This window comes from Bubalus kerabau, chromosome X (assembly GCF_029407905.1).
Source record: "Bubalus kerabau isolate K-KA32 ecotype Philippines breed swamp buffalo chromosome X, PCC_UOA_SB_1v2, whole genome shotgun sequence".
Taxonomy (NCBI): Eukaryota; Metazoa; Chordata; class Mammalia; order Artiodactyla; family Bovidae; genus Bubalus; species Bubalus kerabau.
The window spans coordinates 113,141,268-113,165,344 of NC_073647.1; the positions used below are offsets into that span (position 1 = coordinate 113,141,268).

Genomic DNA, 24,077 nt, shown 5'->3' on the forward strand with positions numbered 1-24,077 from the left:
TCCTGAACCCCCCTTCCACCTCCCTCTGCATACCATCCCTCTGGGTCATTCCAGTGCACCAGCCCTAAGCATCCTATATCATGCATTGAACCTGGACTGGTGATTCGTTTCACATATGATATCATACATGTTTCAATGCCATTCTTCCAAATCATCCCACCCTCGCCCTCTCCCACTGAGTCCAAAAGACTGTTCTATACATCTGTGTCTCTTTTGCTGTCTCCCATACAGGGTTATCGTTATCATCTTTCTAAATTCTATATATATGCTATATATATAGCATATACTGTATTATATGTTAGCGTACTGTATAGGTATTTTTCTTTCTGGCTTACTCCACTCTGTATAATAGGCTCCAGTTTCATCCACCTCATTAGAACTGATTCAAATGTATTCTTTTTAATGGCTGAGTAATACTCCATTGTGTATATGTACCACAGCTTTCTTATCCATTCGTCTGCTGATGGATATCTAGGTTGCTTCCATGTCCTGGCTATTATAAACAGTGCTGCGATGAACATTGGGGTACATGTGTCTCTTTCATTTCTGTTTTCCTCAGTGTGTATGCCCAGCAGTGGGACTGCTGGGTCATATGGCAGTTCTATTTCCAGTTTTTTAAGGAATCTCCACACTGTTCTCCATAGTGGCTGTACTAGTTTGCATTCCCAAGAACAGTGTAAGAGGGTTCCTGTTTCTCTGCATCCTGTCCAGCATTTATTGTTTATAGACTTTTGATAGCAGCCATTCTGACTGGCAGGTCAGGTGGTCTGGTATTCCCATCTCTTTCAGAATTTTCCACAGTTTATTGTGATCCACACAGTCAAAGGCTTTGTCATAGTCAATAAAGCAGAAATAGATGTTTTTCTGGAACTCTCTTGCTTTTTCGATGATCCAGCGGATGTTGGCAATTTGATCTCTGGTTCCTCTGCCTTTTCTAAAACCAGCTTGAACATCTGGAAGTTCACGGTTCACGTATTGCTGAAGCCTGGCTTGGAGAATTTGGAGCCTTACTTTACTAGCGTGTGAGATGGTGACTGAAGCCATGAAATTAAAAGACGTTTACTCCTTGGAAGAAAAGTTATGACCAACCTAGATAGCATATTCAAAAGCAGAGACATTACTTTGCCAACAAAGATCCATCTAGTCAAGGCTATGGTTTTTCCAGTGGTTATGTATGGATGTGAGAGTTGGACTGCGAAGAAAGCTGAGTGCTGAAGAATTGACGCTTTTGAACTGTGGTTTTGGAGAAGACTCTTGAGAGTCCTTTGGACTGCAAGGAGATCCAACCAGTCCATTCTGAAGGAGATCAGCCCTGGGATTTCTTTGGAAGGAATGATGCTGAAGCCTAAACTCCAGTACTTTGACCACCTCATGTGAAGAGTTGACTCATTGGAAAAGTCTCTGATGCTGGGAGGGATTGGGGGCAGGAGGAGAAGGGGACAACAGAGGATGAGATGGCTGGATGGCATCACTGACTCAATGGACATGAGTCTGAGTGAACTCCGGGAGTTGGTGATGGACAGGGAGGCCTGGCGTGCTGCAGTTCATGGGGTGCAAAGAGTTGGACAAGACTGAGTGACTGAACTGAACTGAACTGATTCTGACTGGCATGAGATGGTACCTCATTGTGATTTTGATTTGCGTTTCTCTGATCATGAGTGATGTCGAACCTCTTTTCATGTATTTGTTAGCCATACGTATGTCTTCTTTGGAGAAATGTCTGTTTAGTTCTTTGACCCATTTTTTGATTGGGTCGTTTATTTTTCTGGAATTGAACTGCATGAGCTGCTTGTATATCACATGATATTATTTTAAAAGCATGTGAGCTGGAAACTGTAGATACTCAGTGAGACTAAAGAGTATTTAGAAGATCTAGGGCCAGGTTATAGAGACTTGTTAATATCTTTTTAAATAGTTTGAGCTTCGTTTTGTAAGCCATGAGGATTCATTAAAAAGGTTTCATGAGAGGAGGATCAAATAATGCTTTAGGGCTCTAACTCTGGAAGTAGAGTGAGAATGGATTGGACGGCAGCAAAAATGGAGGTATATTGGCACTTAAGCAGTTGATGTGATGGTCAGGAGAGAAATAAAGGGTTGGCCTGAAGCAACTGTTATAAGTATGGGAAGGAGGGGATAAAGAAAAAATGCCATAGGGGCAGAGGCAACAGGACTTGGCAACTAATTGTATATATGTAAGTATAGGTGATGCCTTCTCTCTTCCTTCCTGGTTTACCCCTCACCTCTGGACTTCCACAGAAGCCTGATGAATTCTGTTAATCCACCTATACCAGGAAGAGGAAGCATGGGTGTGGATGGGTGTCTCCTGCTATGCAACTGGTGAGGAAGAAGAAACGTTGCATCATAGGTAAGCTAGGAGGCTAGGCTGAATGCAGTCACCTTGTCCTGTTGCCATAGCATTTCAGAAGATCATTGAAAGGGACCTTCAGTTCAGTTCAGTTCAGTTGCTCATTTGTGTCCGACTCTGGATCCTGCTGTGAAGATATTCTGCTGTGAGGAGTGGTCAGATGAGGATGGAATGTAGCAAGGAGGGAGTCTTTAGGAAAAGTCTTAGCCTTGACCTCTTCAGCTCACCTCTTTCCAATTCTTCCTCCTTTCCTTTCCTCCCACCTCCTCCTCCCTCTTCTTCTTTCCCTTTTCCCCTTCCTCATCTACCACTGCTTCCTCCTCTAATTTCTTTACCCTCCTTTTTCTCCCTCCATCACTTCATCCTTTTACCTCTCCTCCTTATTCTCTTATTTTTCTACTTACTCTCTTCATTTCCTCTTCTTTTTCTCCCATTTCTCCCTCCTTTTTTTCTCCCCTCTCCCTTGACTGTCCTCAGCACCTTCACCAGGAAAAAAAAAAATGTCCTTGAAGTTCAGGAGTCAGAATTTGGAAACTGAGAGGTGACTCAAGTCATCCAGGTTGATGGGAGTCAGGGGGTGGGGGGGACAAGTGTTCTTGAAGGAAACTTACCTTCTGTTAAATGGACACCTTGCTGGTTTTCTTTGCAATGCTTTTCCTGGCCAAGCATGCCTCTGGCTGGAAGAGTCTCTTCTTGTCCTCTGACCATCCCACTCTTACCATCCCCAGGCCTGGGGAATGGTTAGCAGAAGATTTAGTAGTTTTCTCAGAGACGCTCTCAATGAGAACTGGGACTGGAGCCCATGGCTCTTGCTTCTTCTTTACTTTTTCTATTGGCCTCTCACTTCTGTAAGTGTGGACCATGGGTCAGTAGTATCTGTATCACCTGATAATCTATTAGAAATGCAGAACCTTAGGTTCCACACCAGACCAAACTGAATCAGAATATTCATTCAGAACATCCGTGAATATTAAAATTTTAAAGGCATTGCTCTTCGTGGACTACATCCCTATACAGACAAAATCATTCCTAAATCATCCCATTCTGAGTTTGTCTGAAACTGTGTCTGCATGCTAAGTCACTTCAGTCATGTCTGACTCTTTGCAACTCTATGCACTATAGCCAACTAGGCTCCTCTGTCCATGGGATTCTCCAGGCAAGAATTCTAGAGTGGGTTGGCATGCCCTCCTCCAGGGGATTTTCCTGACACAGGGATCAAACCCACATCTCCTGCATTAGCAGGTGGGTTCTTTACCACTAGCCCCACCTGGGAAGCCCCCCTGGAACTATGAAGAGGTAAAGAAGTAGAAGGTCAGAGAGCCCTAGAAAGCAGGAATCACCACTCAGATGTCTTCAGAGGCTAGATAGGGGCCAGTAGTCAGGCACAGTGGCTCTAAAGAAGGAAGCTGCCACTTAGCTAAGCTGATGGCTGTATGGTGGGAATATCAGCCCTAGGCTGCCAGACCTTCTGATGTTTCTAGAGAAGCTGGAACTTCATATTTTATATGAAATATCCCAATTAAAAATATATATCCATATATATTTGTTGAGCATCCCAAAACTTAAAGCACTGGTGGGCTGTTGGCCAGACTTTCCATTTTCAGCCTTTGATGTAGTCTTGGTTTGTTTTTAGCAGCAGGGATGCTTTGTTTAACCAGAATCTTAGCTAGAAATTTAATGCATTAAGCAGATGAAAGGAGAACTACTTGGTTGAAGTGGGGCCCAGAGCTCCTCTTACTCAGCCTCCCTCATGTCCCCCAGAAAACGAAGTGGCCTCTGAAGGACACTCTCTGCACTCTGTAAAACCACAGATCAAAAAGCATTAAGAGACTCTAACAACAACATTTGACAGGTAAAAAGTCTGAATTGCTTGTCCAAGGTCACACAGCAACTCAGCAGTCATCTGACTCCCAGTCCAGTGTTTTTTTCATCTTGGTTCACTGACTTCTTTGCATGGTTCTCTAACACACCCTTCCATCAATGGAAGATTCATTCTACAGCATCTCTGGCAGGTATTCTTCCAGACTCTACTTTGTGGCCTTCAATAATGGGAAACTCATCATTTCATAAGGTTGAACATCAACATGTGAGTTTGTTTTGCCAGAGAATCTTTGAGCAGATACACAGGCAATACCTCTGCCCAGATGGGGATTTTTTCTGTTCACCCAAATGAAGCTAGTAGTTCATGCAGTTATTTCAGCTCCTATCTTTGTAACTAAAAATGAATAGTGTATTTTTGGATAGGAAAGAAAATCTCTTAGATAAACAAGAAGTTGTTTGAGTCTGAAAGGCATGGCATATGGGAGAAAGTGAAGAGGGAGAGAAGGAGGAAAGAGGTGAGTGCTAGGAAAAGGGTTTGACTGAAATGAATGTGAAGTTATTTCATTTATCTAAATTTGAGAGTAAAGACCCCATGGAGAGCTTACAGGAGGAGAGTAACTAATGGATCTCTGCCACAGAGGAAGGAATAGGCTTTTTGTCTGACTGGTGGCTGTGATCAAGCTAAAGTTGCCTTGGGGGAAGGCAGTTGGGCCAAGGACCCTTACATTCAGGGAAGTGATTTCTGTAGCAGCTACAGCCTCAGCTCTGCCTGCTGAGGCCTGAAGAAAGACAAGTGTGACTACTTCCTTCCTGCTCTTCCTTGGGCTGCTTGAAGCTACATTAAGAGCTTATTTCAAGTGTCTCAGGATCCACTGGATCTCTACTCTGGCTTGGATCTGCAAGATCATTGAGCTGCTTGGGGAGCTTAAGGATGAGGAATTGTGTTCCTAGACAAGTGACTATCTTAGCTGATGTTCCCTCAGAAGAAATGGGAGTACACATGTTCAGCAAACCTTCTCCCCCAAATCAGGAACCTTAGCTGATCTCAACATCTCTGACTATTAATTATGTATCCATATATACATGAAGATGTTTCCTATCCTTTTTTTAGCAAGGAAAATTACCTCAATGACTCCAACCTAGTGGCACGAGTTTGGTCTAGAGATGGGCTTTCTACACTTTAATGTGCATGTGAATCACTAGGAATTTAATAAAAAATACTGGTGTTAAGTCAGTAGGTCTGGGGTGGACATGGGAGTCTGCATTTCTAATAAACTCCCAGGTGATGCTGATGTCACTGGTCTGATCTCCAGACTTTGAGTAGCAGCAAAGGGATAGATGACCTTAAAAATTCATCTAGTTGGATTTTTCTTCTCAAAGTCTAAGCCAATGTATATTAAGTCTATATATTTAGATATATACCTATACACACTTTTCCTATTGCACTAACATCTTGCTTTAAATTCCTCCTTGTTTTTGCTTATTTGGGATGACATCTATCATGTTTAGCATTTCTTCCTCTCCTGCCTTCAAAACTCTCAACTCCTTGGAAGCACAAGTCATCTGCATCTGGCACCAACTCTCCTTTCTTTTTTACTTTCCTCTCCTGATATTCTGGTCCTGCCTGCTTCTCTGACATTATCTCCCACCACTCTCTTGTGTTTTACTACATTCTGCCATGTTGATCTTTTTCTGCCCCTCACACATATCAGTCTAATTTCCAGTTCTGAGCCTTTGCTTTTGTTGTTCCTGTTGTTTGGAATGTTCTTCCCCCAGCTCATTTTTTAAATTAACTAATTTATTTATTTTGCTGTGTCTGATCTTAGTTGCAGCACACAGGATCTTCATTATGTCATGTGATCTTTCCTTGTGGTGCACGGACTCTCTCTAGTTGTGGCACCCAGTCTCAGTAGTTGTGACATGCAAGTTCCAGAGTGTGAGGACTTCAATAGTTGCAGCATGTGGGCTTTCTAGTTGTGGGGTGTGGGCTCTGGAGCACATGGGCTCAGTAGTTGCAGCATGCAGGCTTAGTTGCTCTGTGGCATGTGGAATATTAGTTCCCTGACCAGGGATCAAATCCATGTCCCCTGCATTGCAAGGCAGATTTTTAACCACTGAACCACTAGGGAAGTCCCAGCTGGTTTCTTATCATTGTGGTGTCAACTCCGATGTCATCTCTTCAGAGAGGCCTTCTTTGGCCACCCAGCTAAAATAATGTTTTTCTTTCTCAGTTACATTTTATTATATCACCCTGTTTATTCAGGTATTACCTAAATCAAATCGCTTATGACTATACAGTGGAAATGAGAACTAGATTTAAGGGACTAGATCTGACAGAGTGCCTGATGAACTATGGATGGAGGTTCATGACACTGTACAGGAGACTGCAATTAAGACCATCCCCAAGAAAAAGAAATGCAAAAAAGCAAAATGGCTGTCTGAGGAGGCCTTACAAATAGCTGTGAAAGAGAGAAGCAAAAAGCAAAGGAGAAAAGGAAAGATATACACATCTGAATGCAGAGTTCCTAAGAATAGCAAAGAGAGATAAGAAAGCCTTCCTCAGTGAGCAATGCAAAGAAATAGAGGAAAACAACAGAATGGGAAAGACTAGAGATCGCTTCAAGAAAATTAGAGATACCAAGGGAACATTTCATGCAAAGATGGGCTTGATAAAGGACAGAAATGGTATGGACCTAACAGAAGCAGAAGATATTAAGAAGAGGTGGCAAGAATATACAGAAGAACTATACAAAAAAGATCTTAATGACTCAGATAACTATGATGGTATGATCATTCACCTAGAGCCAGCTATCCTGGAGTCTGAAGTCAAGTGGGCCTTAGGAAGCATCACTACAAACAAAGCTAGTGGAAGTGTTGGAATTCCAGCTGAGCTATTTCAAATCCTAAAAGATTATGCTGTGAAAGTTCTGTCAATATGCCAGCAAATTTGGAAAACTCAGCAGTTGCCCAGGACTGGAAAAATCAGTTTTCATCCCAATCCCAAAAAGGCAATGCCAAAGAATGTTCAAACTACCACACAGTTGCACTCATCTCACATGCTAGCAAAATAAGGCTCAATATTCTCCAAATGAGGCTTCAACAGTACATCAACAGAGAACTTCTAGATGTTCAAGCTGGATTTAGAAGAGACAGATGAACAAGAGATCAAATTGCTAACATACATTGGATCAGAGAAAAAGCAAGAGATTTCCAGAAGAACATCTATTTCTGCTTTATTGACAATGCCAGAGCCTTTGTGTGTGTGGATCACAACAAACTGTGGGAAATTCTTAACAAGATGGGAATACCAGATGACCTTACCTGCCTCCTGAGAAATCTGTATGCAGGTCATAAAGCAAGAGTTAGAACCAGACATGAAACAATGGATTGATTCAAAATTGTCAAAGGAGTATGTCAAGGCTGTATATTGTCACCCTGCTTATTTAACTTGTATGCAATGTACATCATGCAAAATGCTGGGCTGGATGAAGCACAAGCTGGAATCAAGATTTCTGAGAGAAATATCAATAACTTCAGATATGCAGATGACACCACCCTTATGGTAAAAAGTGAAGAGGAACTAAGGCGCCTCTTGATGAATGTGAAATAAGAGAGTGAAAAAGCTGGCTTAAGACTCAACAATCAAAAAAATGAATATCATGGCATCTGGTCCCATCCCTTCCTGGCAAATAGACGGGGAAACAATCAAAACAGTAAGACACTATTTTCATGGGCTCCAAGATCACTGCAGATGGTGACTGCAGCATGAAATTAAAAGATGCTTGCTCCTTAGAAGAAAAGCTATGACCAACCTAGACAGTTCGTTATTTTACCCACAAGTTCCATTTAGTCAAAGCTATGGTTTTTCCAAAGACATGTATAGATGTCAGTTGGACCATAACAAAACCTGAACACTGAAGAATTAATGCTTTTGAACTGTGGTGTTGGAGAAGACTCTTGAGAATCACTTGGACTGCAAGGAGATCCAACCAGTCCACTCTAAAGGAAATCAGTCCTGAATATTCATTGGAAGGACTGATGCTGAAGCTGAAACTCCAATTCTTTGGCCACCTGATGCGAAGAACTGACTCACTGGCAAACACCCTGATGCTGGGAAAGATTGAAGGCAGAGGAGAAGGGGAAGACATAGGATGCAGTGGTTTGATGGCATCACTGACTCAATGGGCATAAATGTGAACAAGATCCAGGAGCTGGTAATCGACAGGGATTCTTGCCCTGCTGCAGTCCATGGGGTCGCAAAGAGATGGACACTACTGGGCAACTGAACTGAACATGTCATCATCTCTAAAATGAGAATGTTGAAGAAGATAATCTTGGAGATCATTGCCAACTTTGATATATATGCATAAGTGATTGTTTAAGATTATTACAATTTGAATGAAGCACAAGCTGGAATCAAGATTTCCAGGATAAATATCAATAACTTCAGATATGCAGATGACACCACCCTTATGGCAGAAAGTGAAGAGGAACTAAAAAGCCTCTTGATGAAAGTGAAAGAGGAGAGTGGAAAAGTTGGCTTAAAGCTCAATATTCAGAAAACAAAGATCATGGCATCCAGTCCCATCACTTCATGGGAAATAGATGGAGAAACAGTGGAAACAGTGTCAGACTTTATTTTTTTGGGCTCCAAAATCACTGCAGATAGTGATTGCAGCCATGAAATTAAAAGACGCTTACTCCTTGGAAGGAAAGTTATGACCAACCTAGAGAGCATATTCAAAAGCAGAGACATTACTTTGCCAACAAAGGTTCGTCTAGTCAAGGCTATGGTTTTTCCAGTGGTCATGTATGGATGTGAGAGTTGGACTGCGAAGAAGGCTGAGCGCCAAAGAATTGATGCTTTTGAACTGTGGTGTTGGAGAAGACTCTTGAGAGTCCCTTGGACTGCAAGGAGATCCAACCAGTCCATTCTGAAAGAGATCAGCCCTGGGATTTCTTTGGAAGGAATGATGCTAAAGCTGAAACTCCAATACTTTGGCCACCTCATGCGAAGAGTTGACTTATTGGAAAAGACTCTGATGCTGGGAGGGATTGGGGGCAGGAGGAGAAGGGGATGACAGAGGATGAGGTGGCTGGATGGCATCACTGACTCGATGGACGTGAGTTTGAGTGAACTCCGGGAGTTGGTGATGGACAGGGAGGCCTGGTGTGCTGCAATTCATGGGGTCGCAAAGAGTTGGACATGACTGAGCGACTGAACTGAACTGATGCCTATGGGATCAACATCTGTTCTTCCACATATGTCATACATTAACACTGAAATATTTGCCCTCATATCAATTCTTTCCTCTTCTCCTGCAAACCAATTTTCTCAGATTCCCTTGCTATCTCACTTGTTTTGTCCAAAGGAAGACACTCGTGGGAGACTGGTGAACAGGAGGAAGAGTATTCCTTTACCTCCTGCTTCAGAGAGGTGTATTCTGGAAGTGGCTCTATCTCCTCAGTGACTCTAGCTTCTGGGGACAATTCCTCTATTCATGGCACCTGCACCATCAGGCCAACCACCCCATGCTTTTAGCTTCAATTTAATACCAGTTTCTGGGTTCTGACAATGTTACCTTTTCCCATTACCCATCTAGCTCTAGATGGGTAGAAAACTAGTAATAGTTTTCTATGGTTGCTACATGTTAGCTTGCCCCACCATCCCCTATTTGGCTTCTTTGTTTTGACAGTGTGATTTGTTCTCTGTATTAAACCATACAGAAGAAATATCTAGAGTGGTTTTTATTTTCCTGACTGGATCATTATTGATATAGGCAACTTCTATAAACCCAAGGCTTCTCACTATCACACAAATTGGTGTATCTCCTTCAAAGCATGTGTCACCACCTTTTATTACCTTGTTTGTTTACTTTTTTGTTGTTTATCTTTTCTCCACTTCAAGTAGATTACAAAGTCCATGAGGAACTGTGTCTTGTATCTTGAATAGCTATCCGAATGCCTGGAACAAGGAAGCTCAATAATATTTTTTATGTTTTGTCTTTTTATTTATTTTTTTATTGGAGTACAGTTGCTTTACAATGTTGTGTTAGTTTATGCTGTACAATGAATAAATCAGCTATATGTATACAAATATCCCCTCAATAATATTGTTGACTGAATGTATCCATTAAAAAAAATCCAAATTTTATTGGATATCTCCTATGTGCTAGTCACTACTGTAGGAGATAGCAAGGTTAGTAATTCATTGCCTCTGCTTAAAAAAAAAAAACATTTCCACTTAAGTGACATTAAATAGAAAAATGTACACATAACTAGTGTATTAATTTGCCAGGGCTACCATAATGAAGTACTGCAGTCTGGATGGCTTAAATAACATAAATTTACTTTCTTACAACTCCAAAGGCTGGAAAGTCCAAGATCAAGGTAGTCTTTTCCAAGGCCTCCATGTCCAAATTTCCTCTTCATGTAAGGACACCAGACATATTGGAGTAGGGCCTATACAATGACCTTGTTTTTACTTAACTACCTCTTTAAAGACTCTATCTCCAAATACAGTCACATTCTGAGGCACGGGAGTTTGCACTTCAACATACGAATTTGGGGGCGGGGTGCACAGTTCAGCCTATAACAATCAATGAGTAAAAGATTATTTTCAATTGAGAAAACTAAAGGTGGAACTATAGAAGTTAGATGAAAGGTGATAAAATCAGGTCTTAGAGTATTTCAGAAAAGCTTTCCAGAGGCTGTGTGCCTAGTGTCAGGTCTTAAAGAGATTTTTATAGAGTCGTGAGAGTTGAATGGATTGGTTGGCCATGGAGGTGCATTCAAGAGCCTCAGTCTGAATGAAGGTCCCTAGATGAGACAGTGAGGAGACATTGTAGAATCTCTGAATACTGAACCATCAGACTTGAAAGGAAGTTGAAAGGTCACCCGGGCTAAGTTCCCATTTGATTCAGGAATCCCTTGCCAAAGGACAATTCAGCTTCTGCTTATACCCCTCCCAGGACTGAATACTCATTAAGGCAGTTATTTTGATATTAGGCCAGCTCTGTTTGGCCAAAACAATGCCTTGGATGAAGAGGGGAGCATTTGCTCGAAAGGAGAGGACAGTAAAGTAGTGTGTGGGGCATGCCAGTGATGTCTTCATACCAACCGCCTTCAGGCACTTCTTTCTGATGTCATATTTTAATTCCTTATTGCTGTAACCCCAATCTCTGCTTTTTGTAATCCCTTTCTTGCTTGAACCTCTCTGTGGGTCAGGAGCCTTGGATTCTTGCCTTCTTTGGTTGTGCTACCATGGGCAAATATCTTTCACTCTCTAGTCTTCAATGTTCATGTCTATAATAAGGGACTAATTAATTAACACTGACTGTAATGTCTTCCTCACAAAGTTATTGTAAGACTATATGCAATAATAATAGGTATGAATGTGACCAACAGCATCAACTCCCAGCAGATGCAGAGGGGCCAGTCTGGGTTGAAGAGGTGGGTGGTTTCTCCGTTTGCCTGTTTTGCTGATGTTCATTTGACTTATTCTCAGCAAAATAAGCAAATGGAAAATTCATCCATCAACAAGCTACCTTTTATATTCCTGAGGGTGTCAGGAAGAATCATGAGGGTGTGTGTGTGTGTGTGTGTGTGTGTGTGTTTGTATGAACTATAGCAAAAAGAAGCATGGAAAGCTGCAGAGGGTAAAGTTGAGACTATCTTTTTTTATGTGACCTTAGGTAGGTCTCTTCCATCATCTAAACCTCCACTTATTTATCTGTGATATGGATATACCAATGCCTGCCTCCACAAGGTTGTTCTGAGAAGTGAAAGTGATAAAGCAGGAGAGTGTTGGTATGGCTTCACGGGGGGCAGGATCGTATTATTTCAAAGCCTGGCCCAACACCTCTGGCAACTTTGGAAAAGACTTTTCGCTGACTCGACACAATTGGGGAGCCCCACAATAAACAGCATCTAACTCCAGCACAGCCGGAGGCAGGCAGAGGTGGCAGCTGCCTTCTCCTGTGCGGAGGTTATTCACCCACATCATCTCCCTGCATCCCTGCCTCCCAGATCTCAAGCCTTGGCAAGGGACAAAGGCGATCAGTGGGAACCCCCCCTCCCACATCTCCCCAGGCCAAGCACCTCGGGAGCTGTGGGGCAGAGAGGCAGAGCCTGCTGCAGGGATGGAAAAACCTGAATGAAGGGGAGGTCCAGAGAAGAGGGGATTGGGCTGTAGGGCTGTGAAGGAAACGAGGGGGAGGGGGCGCTGGGGCTTTCGCTTGCTCCAGCGCTGCCAGCCCAGCCTGCCTGAAACAACCCGCGACAGCCTCCAGGGCCTTGACGAGAAGCCGGACTTCATTAGCACCATGCAGTGGATAAGGGGCGGATCGGGAATGGTGAGTGAACATAACCGCAGCTTCCCCAGCTTCAGTCCCCTAGCCCCACCCCCAGTTCCTTCACCAGCCGCCATGCAGTGAGCCCCCTAGCTTCTGCACACAGCCCTCTCCGCTGTCCTTGAGAAACCAGCAAGCTTGCTGTGGCCATTTTAGGAGTCTTTGCTCGCCTGCCTGTGAGGAAAGCCCCCTCCCTTCTCCGTCCCCTTTCTTACCACCCCGGAGTGGGAGTGGGATAAGAGTGTGTGTGTGTGTGTGTTGGGGGGGAGGGGGGTCACCTGGCAGACCAGAGAGGCAAGGGGGTGGGTAGAGGGACTCTCTGGGATCAGTGAGTCTCTCAGGAGAGAGTATTGGCTGGGGGCGGGTGGGGAGGCTGGGGGGTGGCACGGGTTTGGGAAAGAGGGGGGAGTTACAAAGCCTGGGATTGTGAAGGGGGCAGTATGGGAGAACTGCATGGTCCCCCAAATAGGCTGTGTGTATCCCCTTACTGGGAGAGCCAGAGAGCCCCTCTCAGAGAAGCTGCCTGGGGGAGTCCTGAAGCCTTTCTTTGCCTAGGCTGGGGTCACCCTGTCCACACTTGAGGCTTTGCCAAGGAGAGGCTACAAAACCTGCCATTCTGGAAATGGGTCCGGCCCCATTCGGTTAGAACTCTCTCTGCCACCCCCAATCTAAGGAGTGTGTGCTTGTGTGTGTGTTTACTATCATCCTCCCAACAGTTCACTGTATGCTATTATGTTCCCTTCTCTACCTGGAGACCTTGGAATGACTTCCTTTGCAGAGAGGAAGTGGTGGCTTCATCTTGATGATTCTCTGACTCAGCGAGGGGTAGCTCAAGTCTGGTTTGGGACTCTGGGGCATGGGAGGCCACCATGCCTTTGTCTTCAGCTGGGAGGCATCGACAAGAGAGTCTTGGAGGTCAGTCAGGTTGGGTCAGCAGGCACTGATGGCAATGCCAGCCTACAGTTCCCCACTGCTACCCATAACCTGCAGCTGAAGGAAGGTAGCCTGAAGCTTTTGGGGAAAAATGGATATTTAACTCCTTTTTTTGTTTCCATTCTGGAAGGGAGGCATAAATCTGGTGTGGGCTAAGACTGTGTTCAGAGGAGTTTCCTCAGACCTCTGTTTCAGTGGTTCTTGAAGTCATTCAGTCTGTATTTGCCAGGGCTTCAAGGGACTCTTCTCAGATCTTCCTCTTTCTGTGGGGTCCCATAAGGCTATTTCAAATGTTTGTAGAATCAGAAAGCAATAGAACAGGAAAAGACCTTCAGACCCGTGTTGTCCATCCAGGAAAGTTGTGATCCAGAGAGTGGGAGAGACTTGCCCAGGGCCACACAGCTCCATGAGGGTAAAGCTCAGTCCAGCACAAGAGTCTCCTGACTCTGTCAGTGTCCCTCTCCACTACTCCACAGAATCATCAAATGGTGCTGAGAAAGGCAGAAAGGAACAGAGAGTCATGATCTTGGTAAAGGACTTCTTTCATAATGAACTAATGCCATGAAATTTGCCTTAAAAAAATGAAAGTCCTAGTATTTCTGGAAGCTGGGTCTAGGAGATACTTCCCTTCTCCTCTAAGTATATTATAGTGTAGGGATCCAGAGCCACCCATTGACAACAGATTAAGTTAATAGAGAAATCTGAAGTTTTGCTAATCGTGTATGAGAAAGAAGAGAGGGAAACAGAAACCTTGTGGAGACTATGTAATTGAAGATTGATGGAGAAATCACATAATATTTTTAGGGAACTGAAGTAGTGAATATTGTATAATGAAAGCATTTATTTAACTATTTGCCAGAATTCAAGTGATAGGGGTAGTAAATTCCATTACAGCCTGGAAAGCAAGAAACTTCTAATCTTGGCTCTGCTGTTTAATAGGAGTGCTTTGAACCTCAGTTTTCTCACCTATTAAATAGGGCTATTAATGATTACCAAAATCCTTCCAGATCTGAGATTCTCAGATTCCTAGAAGTAAATGTTGGGTAAAATTTAACTAGTGGTCCATTATGAAAAAATAAGAGTGCATATTTAGCCACCATTTTATAATGTGGCTGGTCAAAAGGTCATTGCTCCTTGTTCTTTCATTTTCAAAGCCCTGGAAATTCATATTGAGCTTTTCATTACAGTCAGAGTTCTTCGCTGAACACTCGACTATTGAACTGATTGCAAGTGTCACATGTTATACAAAGGTCCTTGAACATAAAACATCAGTTGGCATTTACAGAATAAAATCTGTCTCAGTAGATAGTGTTAAAAAAGAAAAAAAATATGAGCTCACTTTTGATGGTAAATTGTTCAGTGTATTTATTCATAGCTTGTATCTGCAATGTCAGTTTGTGCTAGGTTAGGCAGTACTTCGAGTGGAGGGAACACTGATCTCAGAATCACAAGTCTGACATTGAAGGGCCTTGCTTTCATACTTCTCAACTCTAAAACACTTGGCAGTTGTCAAACCTCTTTCATTCTCAGTATTCTCATCCATCAAATGGGGCAAAGTACCTTATCTCATAGATGCTACTGAGTTTCTTAATTAATTCAACAAAAATACAGAGGCTACTATGAATTGATACTGATCTAGGTATTGGAGGTTGCAGTGAACAAAAAGAAATTCTCTGCTATCATATATCTTACATTCAAGGGGTTGAAGGGGCTCACTAAACAATTGCACAAATAACTATGCAATATGTCAGAAGGTGCTTAGCTCTAAGAAGAAAAAGAAAACCTAGTAAGAGAATAGAGATAGGATTGGAATAATGTATTAGATGTCAGTCGAACCTCTCTAACTAAGAAACATTTGAGTGGATATGTGAAGGAAATGAAGGAACAAGGTCTGTGGGGATATTTAGGTGAAATGGATGAAAAAACAGCCAGAGAAAGAGAGAGAGAGCACATTTGGTTTGTTTAAGGAACACAAGGAGGCCACTGTCCTGGGGACATTTAATCTGAGTGAGATGGGTAATTTTTGGAAAGTTTCAAACAGATGAGGGACTTAATCTGACTTAAATTTTAAGAGGATAATACATTGTAGTGGAGCAAAGAGCTGTGAGGTGGCTCTTGTAATAGTTCAGGTTAGAGGTGATGGTGGCTTGGGCCAGGGTGATGATAATCTATATGAAAGGACTGTACTGAGCATTATAGATGATCTGTATCTTTCTCCTTTCTGGCCAGTCATCCAAATCTCAGATGGCTGAATGTGGAGCTAGAATGAACACAGAGTGAGTAGATGCATGCAAGGGAATTTTGTGTCTAAGTCAATGATCAAATGATCTTCTTTGGGCTCCTGGCCTCTAAGTGGGCTAACTAAGGGTTGATTCTGTATGGATTATCAATGAGTCAGTCTCTTGCTTTCTGGGATTCTGGAGAATATTAAGTATATTATTAGTATTTTGGAGATATGATGCACTTAACATATGTAACATCTGGAATGGATCATTTTTAATACTCTCTTCTCTATGTGACAAAATTATTTTCAGTAATCATGTAATAATCAGTTCTAATAATTGTTTTATTGATTTGTTTTTTTAATTTTCAAATAATTAACAATGATAAAGAAGAATAATTCAATTTTAAAGATATTCAAATTCAGTAACATCTCATATTTGATCTAAAATCTGTACTTATTGAACTTAATTTTCAAATAATTAACAATGATAAAGAAGAATAATTCAATTTTAAAGATATTCAAATTCAGTAACATCTCATATTTGATCTAAAATCTGAACTTATTAAAATCTGTACTACACTCTATAGTTTGTATTGTTTTCTCTGTTCTATATTTTAAACACAAATAAAAACTCTAATTGGTCACAAATGACAGAATTGAAATAACTTACATTGTATCTTTGACTACAATTATTGTGCTATCTTTGTTTACTTCAAACCTGCTACTTAAATTCTGGAACATTTAATCCCACAGGGATCTGCAGACATGAAATGCACCCAAAGCTACTTTGAATGCTTCTTAATCTGGGTTTCCCAGGTGGCACTAGTGATAAAGAACTCACCTGCCAATGCAGTAGATGTAAGAGACATGGGTTTGATCCCCGAGTGGGGAAAATCCCCTGGAGCAGGGCATGGCAACCCACTCTAGTATTCTTGTCTGGAGAATCCCATGGACAGAGGAGCCTGGTGGGCTCCTCCAGGAGTCCATAGGGTCACAAAGAGCTGGATATGACAGAAATGACTTAGCACCCATGCACACAAACCTTTTCAAAGTAAAATGAACTAAAGAAACTCATGTAAAATCTGTATGCATGTTGGGGGTGGCAAGTGTACAACTGGCATCAGCTGAATCAACTCTGAATCAACTTCCATGTAGAATACAATATTATTAAAGGATAAGTAATAAAAGTTGCTTTGAGACTGTATGTATATATTACTAAAACTCAGTAATAACAATAGTTGTTTAGTGTTTTGACCAATGAAAGATGTTTTTCAAGGAGGAATATTCTGTTACTGAGATTATTTAAAATTGCTGGTGCATAGTGATAATAAAAATACACTTTTACTTTTAGTCTTAAAATAATCTATAGGTAGTGCACTCTTTCATTACATACACTAAGGACTGTCTACTCCTATTGTTCCACTCTTGGTATGCCACTGCTTTGGAGACTATGGAATCTTGAATTAATTCCATGACAAATTTCATGTTGCCAGTATAAAAGCCACAGCATTTGAGTTGGTGGAAATCTCTGCATAAGCAAGATAGAGTGGCAACTGGTAAGTTTAATGGTTGATTTATTTCTGCTCTGAATAATAGGAATCTATTCACAGTGGCTTAAAACATGCATATTTCATTCTTTCACATAAAGTAGGTCAGAATATAGGCATACCTGGGCCAATATAGTAGCTTTAAGAAGTCTTTGGGGACTTCTCTGCTCTACCATCCTTAGCATTTTGCTTTTATTCTGGAGGTTGCTCCATGATCCAAGATGGGTGTTGAAGCTCCAGAACATTTATTAATATCCACATTTTAGGTATGAGGAAGCATAAAAGAGGAGGAAACGGACTTGACCCTCCTTTTAAAGGAAACTTTCCATGAAATTCTATTTAATACTTCTCCTTAAATCTAGTTGGTCAGAACTAAGTCACATGGACACTTTCAGCTGCAAGGGAAACTTGGAAATGTAGTCATATAAACTGGCTGGTTATGTGCACAACTAACAATCAGGGGAAAGATTTCTGATACAAAGGAGTAAGGGGCTATTGGGAGACAACCTACAGTTATTGTCACAGTTAACCCACATGTATGCCAATCAGTGTAGAAATGCAGAGATTTAGGGCTTGAACTCAGCTTTGGACTATGAGCTACAACCTAATAGATGTGACCAACAGCTAAAATGTGGCCAATAGTAAAAATGCTGCCATCAATCTGGTGAAGGATCAATCAAGGCTTGATGTATTCTAGCCTTCCATTACGTCCCCTTGGTGACAGTCTTTTTTGTGAGACCAAGTGGATGGTAATATCCTTCACAGAAATCATGAATACAAAATGAGGAGCAGTATTTAGAGAGGGTAGGGAGGGGAGATGACTAATACAGTCTGAGCTATGTTAAGTCTAAGATGTTCAAACAGCCTCAAATGGGAGATAGCTAATAGGCAGTTTGTGATCTACACATTGAGCTCATAGGAGGACTGGGAGGCATTGGTTACAGTTGAAGTTCTGACAGTAGATGAATTGCCAAGTAGTTTGAAATGCAGATCAGCCTGGGAAAGTGATGTGTAGGATCAGAATTTGAGCCTTCTCCTTTTTGTGGTCCCCTACTCTTGAGCAGACCCAATGTACTGTTTTATCTACTTTCTGGAATTTCCATGGCAACAATATAATTTCGGGCTTTACTTTCTATACTGCTTAAGTTGCTTCTGGACTGCCTCAGCTATAAGGTCCAATCTGGTTGATATTGGGTATAATTTAGCCCAACTCTTTAGATCAGGGGTCAGCAAATTACAGCCTAACGGTCAAATCCCACCCACAGACTAAGAATGATTTTTATATTTCTAAATAGTTGGGAAAAATTGAAAGAAGAATATTTTGTGACATATATGAAATTACACGGAAATTTATATGAAATTCTAATTTCAGTGTCCCTAAAGTTTTATTGGTGATGGACAGGGAGGCCTGGCATGCTGCAATTCATGGAGTTGCAAAGAGTTGGACACAACTGAGTGACTGAACTGAACTGAAAGTTTTATTGGAGCACAGTCATGCTCACTATGCCTTCACGGTACAAAGGCAGATTTGAGTAGCTTTGACAGAAATGATATGGCCTGAAAAGCCTGAAATATTTATTATTTGGCACTTTAAACAAAAGGATTGTGGACTCCCTGCCTCAGAGCCCTAGGGTTGCCATGGCAGTTCCTCACAGGAAAGGGATGGACAGGGGCAAGAAAAAGTTTGGATCTCCTACTTTTGATTTATCCAAAGCACATAGGTTTTTTGCTTTATGTGACTGTTGCTTGCTGCTGCTGCTGCTAAGCCACTTCAGTTGTGTCTCACTCTGTGCGACCCCATAGATGGCAGCCCACCAGGCTCCCCCGTCCCTGGGATTCTCCAGGCAGGAACACTGGAGTGGGCTGCCATTTCCTTCTCCAATGCATGAAAGTGAAAAGTGAAAGTGAAGTCGCTCTTTCGTGTCTGACTCTTAGCGACCCCATGGACTGCAGCCTACCAGGCTCCTCCGTCCATTGGATTTTCCAGGCAAGAGTGGGGTGCCATTGCGTTATCCGAGGTTGTTGCTTACAGCTTTGGAAAAGGGTTTTATTTTCCCTGTGTTCTCCCTACTTCCCACACAAAAATTTTTTTCATGCCACTCATTTTGTAGATTGTGAAAACTGAGCCTCAGATAGAGAGGGTACTTTATCCAAGACCACAAACTGAGTGTAACTTGGAAAAGAATCCACATATTCAGCTATATTTCAATTAAAAAGAAAAAAAGAAAAGACACACACAAAATTCAAGAGATAGCAGTAGTAAATTCTGTTATAGCCTGGAAAGCAAGAAACTTCTAATCTTGGCTCTGCTGTTTAATAGGAGTGCTTTGAACCTCAGTTTTCTCACCTATTAAATAGGGCTATTAATGATTACCAAAATCCTTCCAGATCTGAGATTCTCAGATTCCTAGAAGTAAATGTTGGGTAAAATTTAACTAGTGGTCCATTATGAAAAAATAAGAGTGCATATTTAGCCACCATTTTATAATGTGGCTGGTCAAAAGGTCATTGCTCCTTGTTCTTTCATTTTCAAAGCCCTGGAAATTCATATTGAGCTTTTCATTACAGTCAGAGTTCTTCGCTGAACACTCGACTATTGAACTGATTGCAAGTGTCACATGTTATACAAAGGTCCTTGAACATAAAACATCAGTTGGCATTTACAGAATAAAATCTGTCTCAGTAGATAGTGTTAAAAAAGAAAAAAAAATATGAGCTCACTTTTGATGGTAAATTGTTCAGTGTATTTATTCATAGCTTGTATCTGCAATGTCAGTTTGTGCTAGGTTAGGCAGTACTTCGAGTGGAGGGAACACTGATCTCAGAATCACAAGTCTGACATTGAAAGGCCTGGCTTTCATACTTCTCAACTCTAAAACACTTGGCAGTTGTCAAACCTCTTTCATTCTCAGTATTCTCATCCATCAAATGGGGCAAAGTACCTTATCTCATAGATGCTACTGAGTTTCTTAATTAATTCAACAAAAATACAGAGGCTACTATGAATTGATACTGATCTAGGTATTGGAGGTTGCAGTGAACAAAAAGAAATTCTCTGCTATCATATATAACTTGGAAAATAATCCACATATCTAGTTATATTTCTATTAAAAATAATAAAGAAACACCCAGAATTATCTTTGACCAGATGTCTAGCATCGCTATGGCCCAATCAAGTTAATACATAAAATTAATCATCACATAGCCTAACTTATCTTTCCAGTTTTCTGTGAGAATCATATGTATGAGTAGATAGGAAGGAACTGTGTAAATTTTGTTGCTCTCTACCCATAGGGGAAGATTATTATTCTTGATAAGACAGAAGGGATACACATGTGGGTAGGAAGAATATGATCTTTCCTACTACCCTGAATTCAGCTCTCAGAAGATGAGACCCAACTTACTCTTCTCTGAGTGCCAAGAGATCCAACAGGAATTTCATTCACAAATAACTATCCCTCCCGCCCCAGCCCAAGGCTTCTTGAAGTCTCTGCTTGAGGAGAGACAAAAAGGCCCCCAAACAGTCCCATGACATGATGAGAGGAACTCCTTCTTAGGAACCTATTGTTTTGAGAAGTTTGTACATCAGGCTGTTTTTGGTGTGTGTGTGTGGGGGGGTAGTTGTGTGTGGGGGTAGTTGTGTGTGTAAGTGTGTGTGTATGCAAGAGAGAGAATGTGACTAGTTCTCCAAGTGATTAAGCTGTTCAATAATGAAAACTAAGCAGTGGCAGAAAACAAATGTATTCAGCTATCTCTAAGAAGTCCTGTTGGCATGAAGAAATATTTTGTCAAAGTGCCTGTGTGGCATACAAGGGAAGTGGCATTCAAGTTGAGTAAGCTATGTAGAGATTTGGAGAAAAATCTTAACAAACTTGCATTATAATAAAAAATAAAGAATGAGATAGTGAAGTTTGTGGGGAGTCTGGGAGAGGCAGCTGGAATTGTGTGTGTAAAGTCCTTAAGGTTGAGATAATTTCGTATGCTCAAAGGACAGAAAGAAGGCAAGTTTGGCTGGAGCACAGTCAGATGGGGAGACAAGTGGCATGATAAAAGTTAGAAAGTCAGGCAGGGACCAGATCACACAGGATCTTGTAGGCCCAGGGAGCTTGCAGGCCCAGGGAAGGTATATACCACTATACTCAAAGATAGTATGGTTCTGTGTTTAATAGCATGTTCAACCAGACTGCCTAGGTTCAAATTCTCACTCTGCCAGTTATTAGTTTAGTGACCTTGAACATGTTACCTAACCTTTCAGTGCTTCAATTATGGCCTCTGAAAAATGAGGATAATAATGGTCTATCCATACTGTTATTGTAAAGATTGAGTTATGCTAACATTGTGTGTGATAGTGCTGGGCACTGATAAGTGCTATTTATTATAAGTACAGTAGGAAGCATTTGAAGCTGTGGAATAATGGGATCTGCTTTGTGATATGAGAAATTGAATTTTTCAGGCTACAGAGGCTAGACTGAGGAGAGTGAAAGTGGAGAAGTCAAGCCCAGTTAAGAAACTGCTGCAGAATAAAGTCATTGGAGCTGAAAAGAGGGCAGATTGGACATAATTTTGAAGATAGAATCAATTAAAATTGATGCTGGATTGAGTGAGAAGTATAGGATCGGGAGGAAATGTGAAAGAAAACCTTTAGGTTTCTGGCTCTGTCACTGACTAGTTGTGTGATTTGGGGCAAAGGATTTAACCATCCTAGGCTCTAGTTTCCTTATGTATTAATCAAGGTTCTCCAGAGAAACAGTACCAACAGGATATGTATGCACACGTGCACACACACACACACACACACACAGTTGTTGACTCTTGAACAACACAGGTTTGAACTGAGTGGGTCCACTTATATGTGCATTTTTTTCACCAAAATATAGACTGCAGTACTACATGATGTGAAACTGTGGATACAGAGGGCTGTCTGTAAGTTATACATGGATTTTCAACTGTGTTATTGCTCAGCACTCTTAACCCTTCCATTGTTTAAAAGTCAACTTATAAATAAATAAACATACACATACACAGAGGGTGAGAGATTTATTTTAAATAATTGGCTCCTGTGATTGTGGAGATTCAAATCCAAAATCTGTAGGGTAGGCCAGAAAGCTGAGAAAAGTTGCAGTCTGAGTCCAAAGGCAGTCTGCTAGCAGAATTCCTTCTTGTTAGAGGGATGTCAGTCTGTTTTAAGACCTTCAACTGAGGCCCACCCACATTGTGAAGTATGATCTGCTTCACCCACAGCCCACAGATTTAAATGTTGATGTCACCTAAAAGAATAATTTCACAGAAATATCCAGAATAATGTTTGACCAAATATCTGAGCATCGTGGCCCAGACAAATTGACACATACAATTAACCATCACACTTTATCTATGAAATTAGAATGATAGTCATCATTCGTCATTGGTACTACTGTGAAGATGAAATTATGTAAAGCACTTGAAACAGTGTATTTCACATAGCAAGGGTTCAAATAATGATCATCTTTATTATTTTAATGCAATAATAATCTCACATTTTGGGGGTATTTTGCATTCCCAAAGCCCCTTCACATACATGCATTTATGTAGGCATCACAACAGTCTTCATACTTTAAAGCTGGGGAAACTGAGACTGGGAGAGATGACATATCTTCTTTTCCTCTTGATGAAAGAGGAGAGTGAAAAAGTTGGCTTAATGCTCAACATTCAGAAAACTAAGATCATGGCATCCGGTTCCATCATTTCGTGGCAAATAGATGGGGAAACAGTGGAAACAGTGGCTGACTTTATTTTTCTGGGCTCAAAAATCATTGCAGATGGTGATTGCAGCCATGAAATTAAAAGACGCTTACTCCTTGGAAGGAAAGTTATGACTAACCTAGACAGCATATTAAAAAACAGAGACATTACTTTGCCAAAAAAGGTCCATCTAGTCAAGGCTATGGTTTTTCCAGTGGTCATGTATGGATGTGAGAGTTGAACTAAAGAGCAAGCTGAGTGCCGAAGAATTGATGCTTTTGAACTGTGGTGTTGGAGAAGACTCTTGAGAGTCCCTTGGACTGAGAGGAGATACAACCAGTCCATCCTAAAGGAGATCAGTCCTGGGTGTTCATTGGAAGGACTGATGTTGAAGCTGAAACTCCAATACTTTGGCTACCTGATGCGAAGTGCTGACTCATTTGAAAAGACCCTGATGCTGGGAAAGATTGAGGGCAGGAGGAGAAGGGGACGGCAGAGGATGAGATGGTTGGATGGCATCACCGACTCAGTGGACATGGGTTTGGGTGGAGTCCGGGTGTTGGTGATGGACAGTGAGGCCTGGCGTGCTGTGATTCTTGGTGTCACAAAGTCGGACACGACTGAGCCACTGAACTGAACTGAATTGATCTTCAAACAAAGCCAGGATGAGACCTTGAGCATTACTCACCCCGCTTGCCAGGAATGGATGTTTGCCTGGCTTCCTTCATTCCAGTGGTAAGGGGTACCAGTAATAAGATCATGAATGCAGTAGGGCTTGAGAATGCTCCTGCTGCTGCTAAGTTGCTTCAGTTGTGTCCGACTCTGTGCGACCCCAGACAGTAGCCCAGCAGGCTCCTCTGTCCCTGGGATTCTCCAGGCAAGAATACTGGAGTGGGTTGCCATTTCCTCTGGGTTGAGAATAAGGGCTAACATTTACAAAGCCAATGTTCATCTTGTGACAGGCACTGCATTGCTCTGTTTTGCATGTGTATCTAGTTTAATCTTCCCAACAGTCCTATAAGGTAGATGTGAAATTACCAGGTAGGTTGTGGAAGAGAACAGGGCTCTTAGGCTACATGCTGAGAACTCAAATAACTTTTGCTCCTTCCTCTCTC

General features: G+C 41.7%; 1 protein-coding gene across 7 annotated transcripts in view; it reads left to right on the forward strand.

Moving 5' to 3' along the window:
- Nucleotides 1–24,077, forward strand: part of ARHGEF9 (Cdc42 guanine nucleotide exchange factor 9) — a 547,099-nt gene that overhangs the window by 307,252 nt on the left and 215,770 nt on the right. The window contains exon 1 of one of the 7 annotated variants that reach the window (XM_055564534.1): nucleotides 2,262–2,365. The exons of 4 other annotated variants lie outside the window; for them this stretch is intronic. Coding sequence is in view for 1 of the 3 variants with exons in the window: in XM_055564530.1 (XP_055420505.1) it covers nucleotides 12,511–12,540 (30 nt within the window). In the remaining 2 variants the exon portion in view is untranslated. Of the gene's footprint in view, nucleotides 1–2,261; nucleotides 2,366–11,961; nucleotides 12,541–24,077 lie in introns of those variants that run through there. 2 more of the 7 variants (XM_055564532.1, XM_055564530.1) reach the window with 2 other exon arrangements.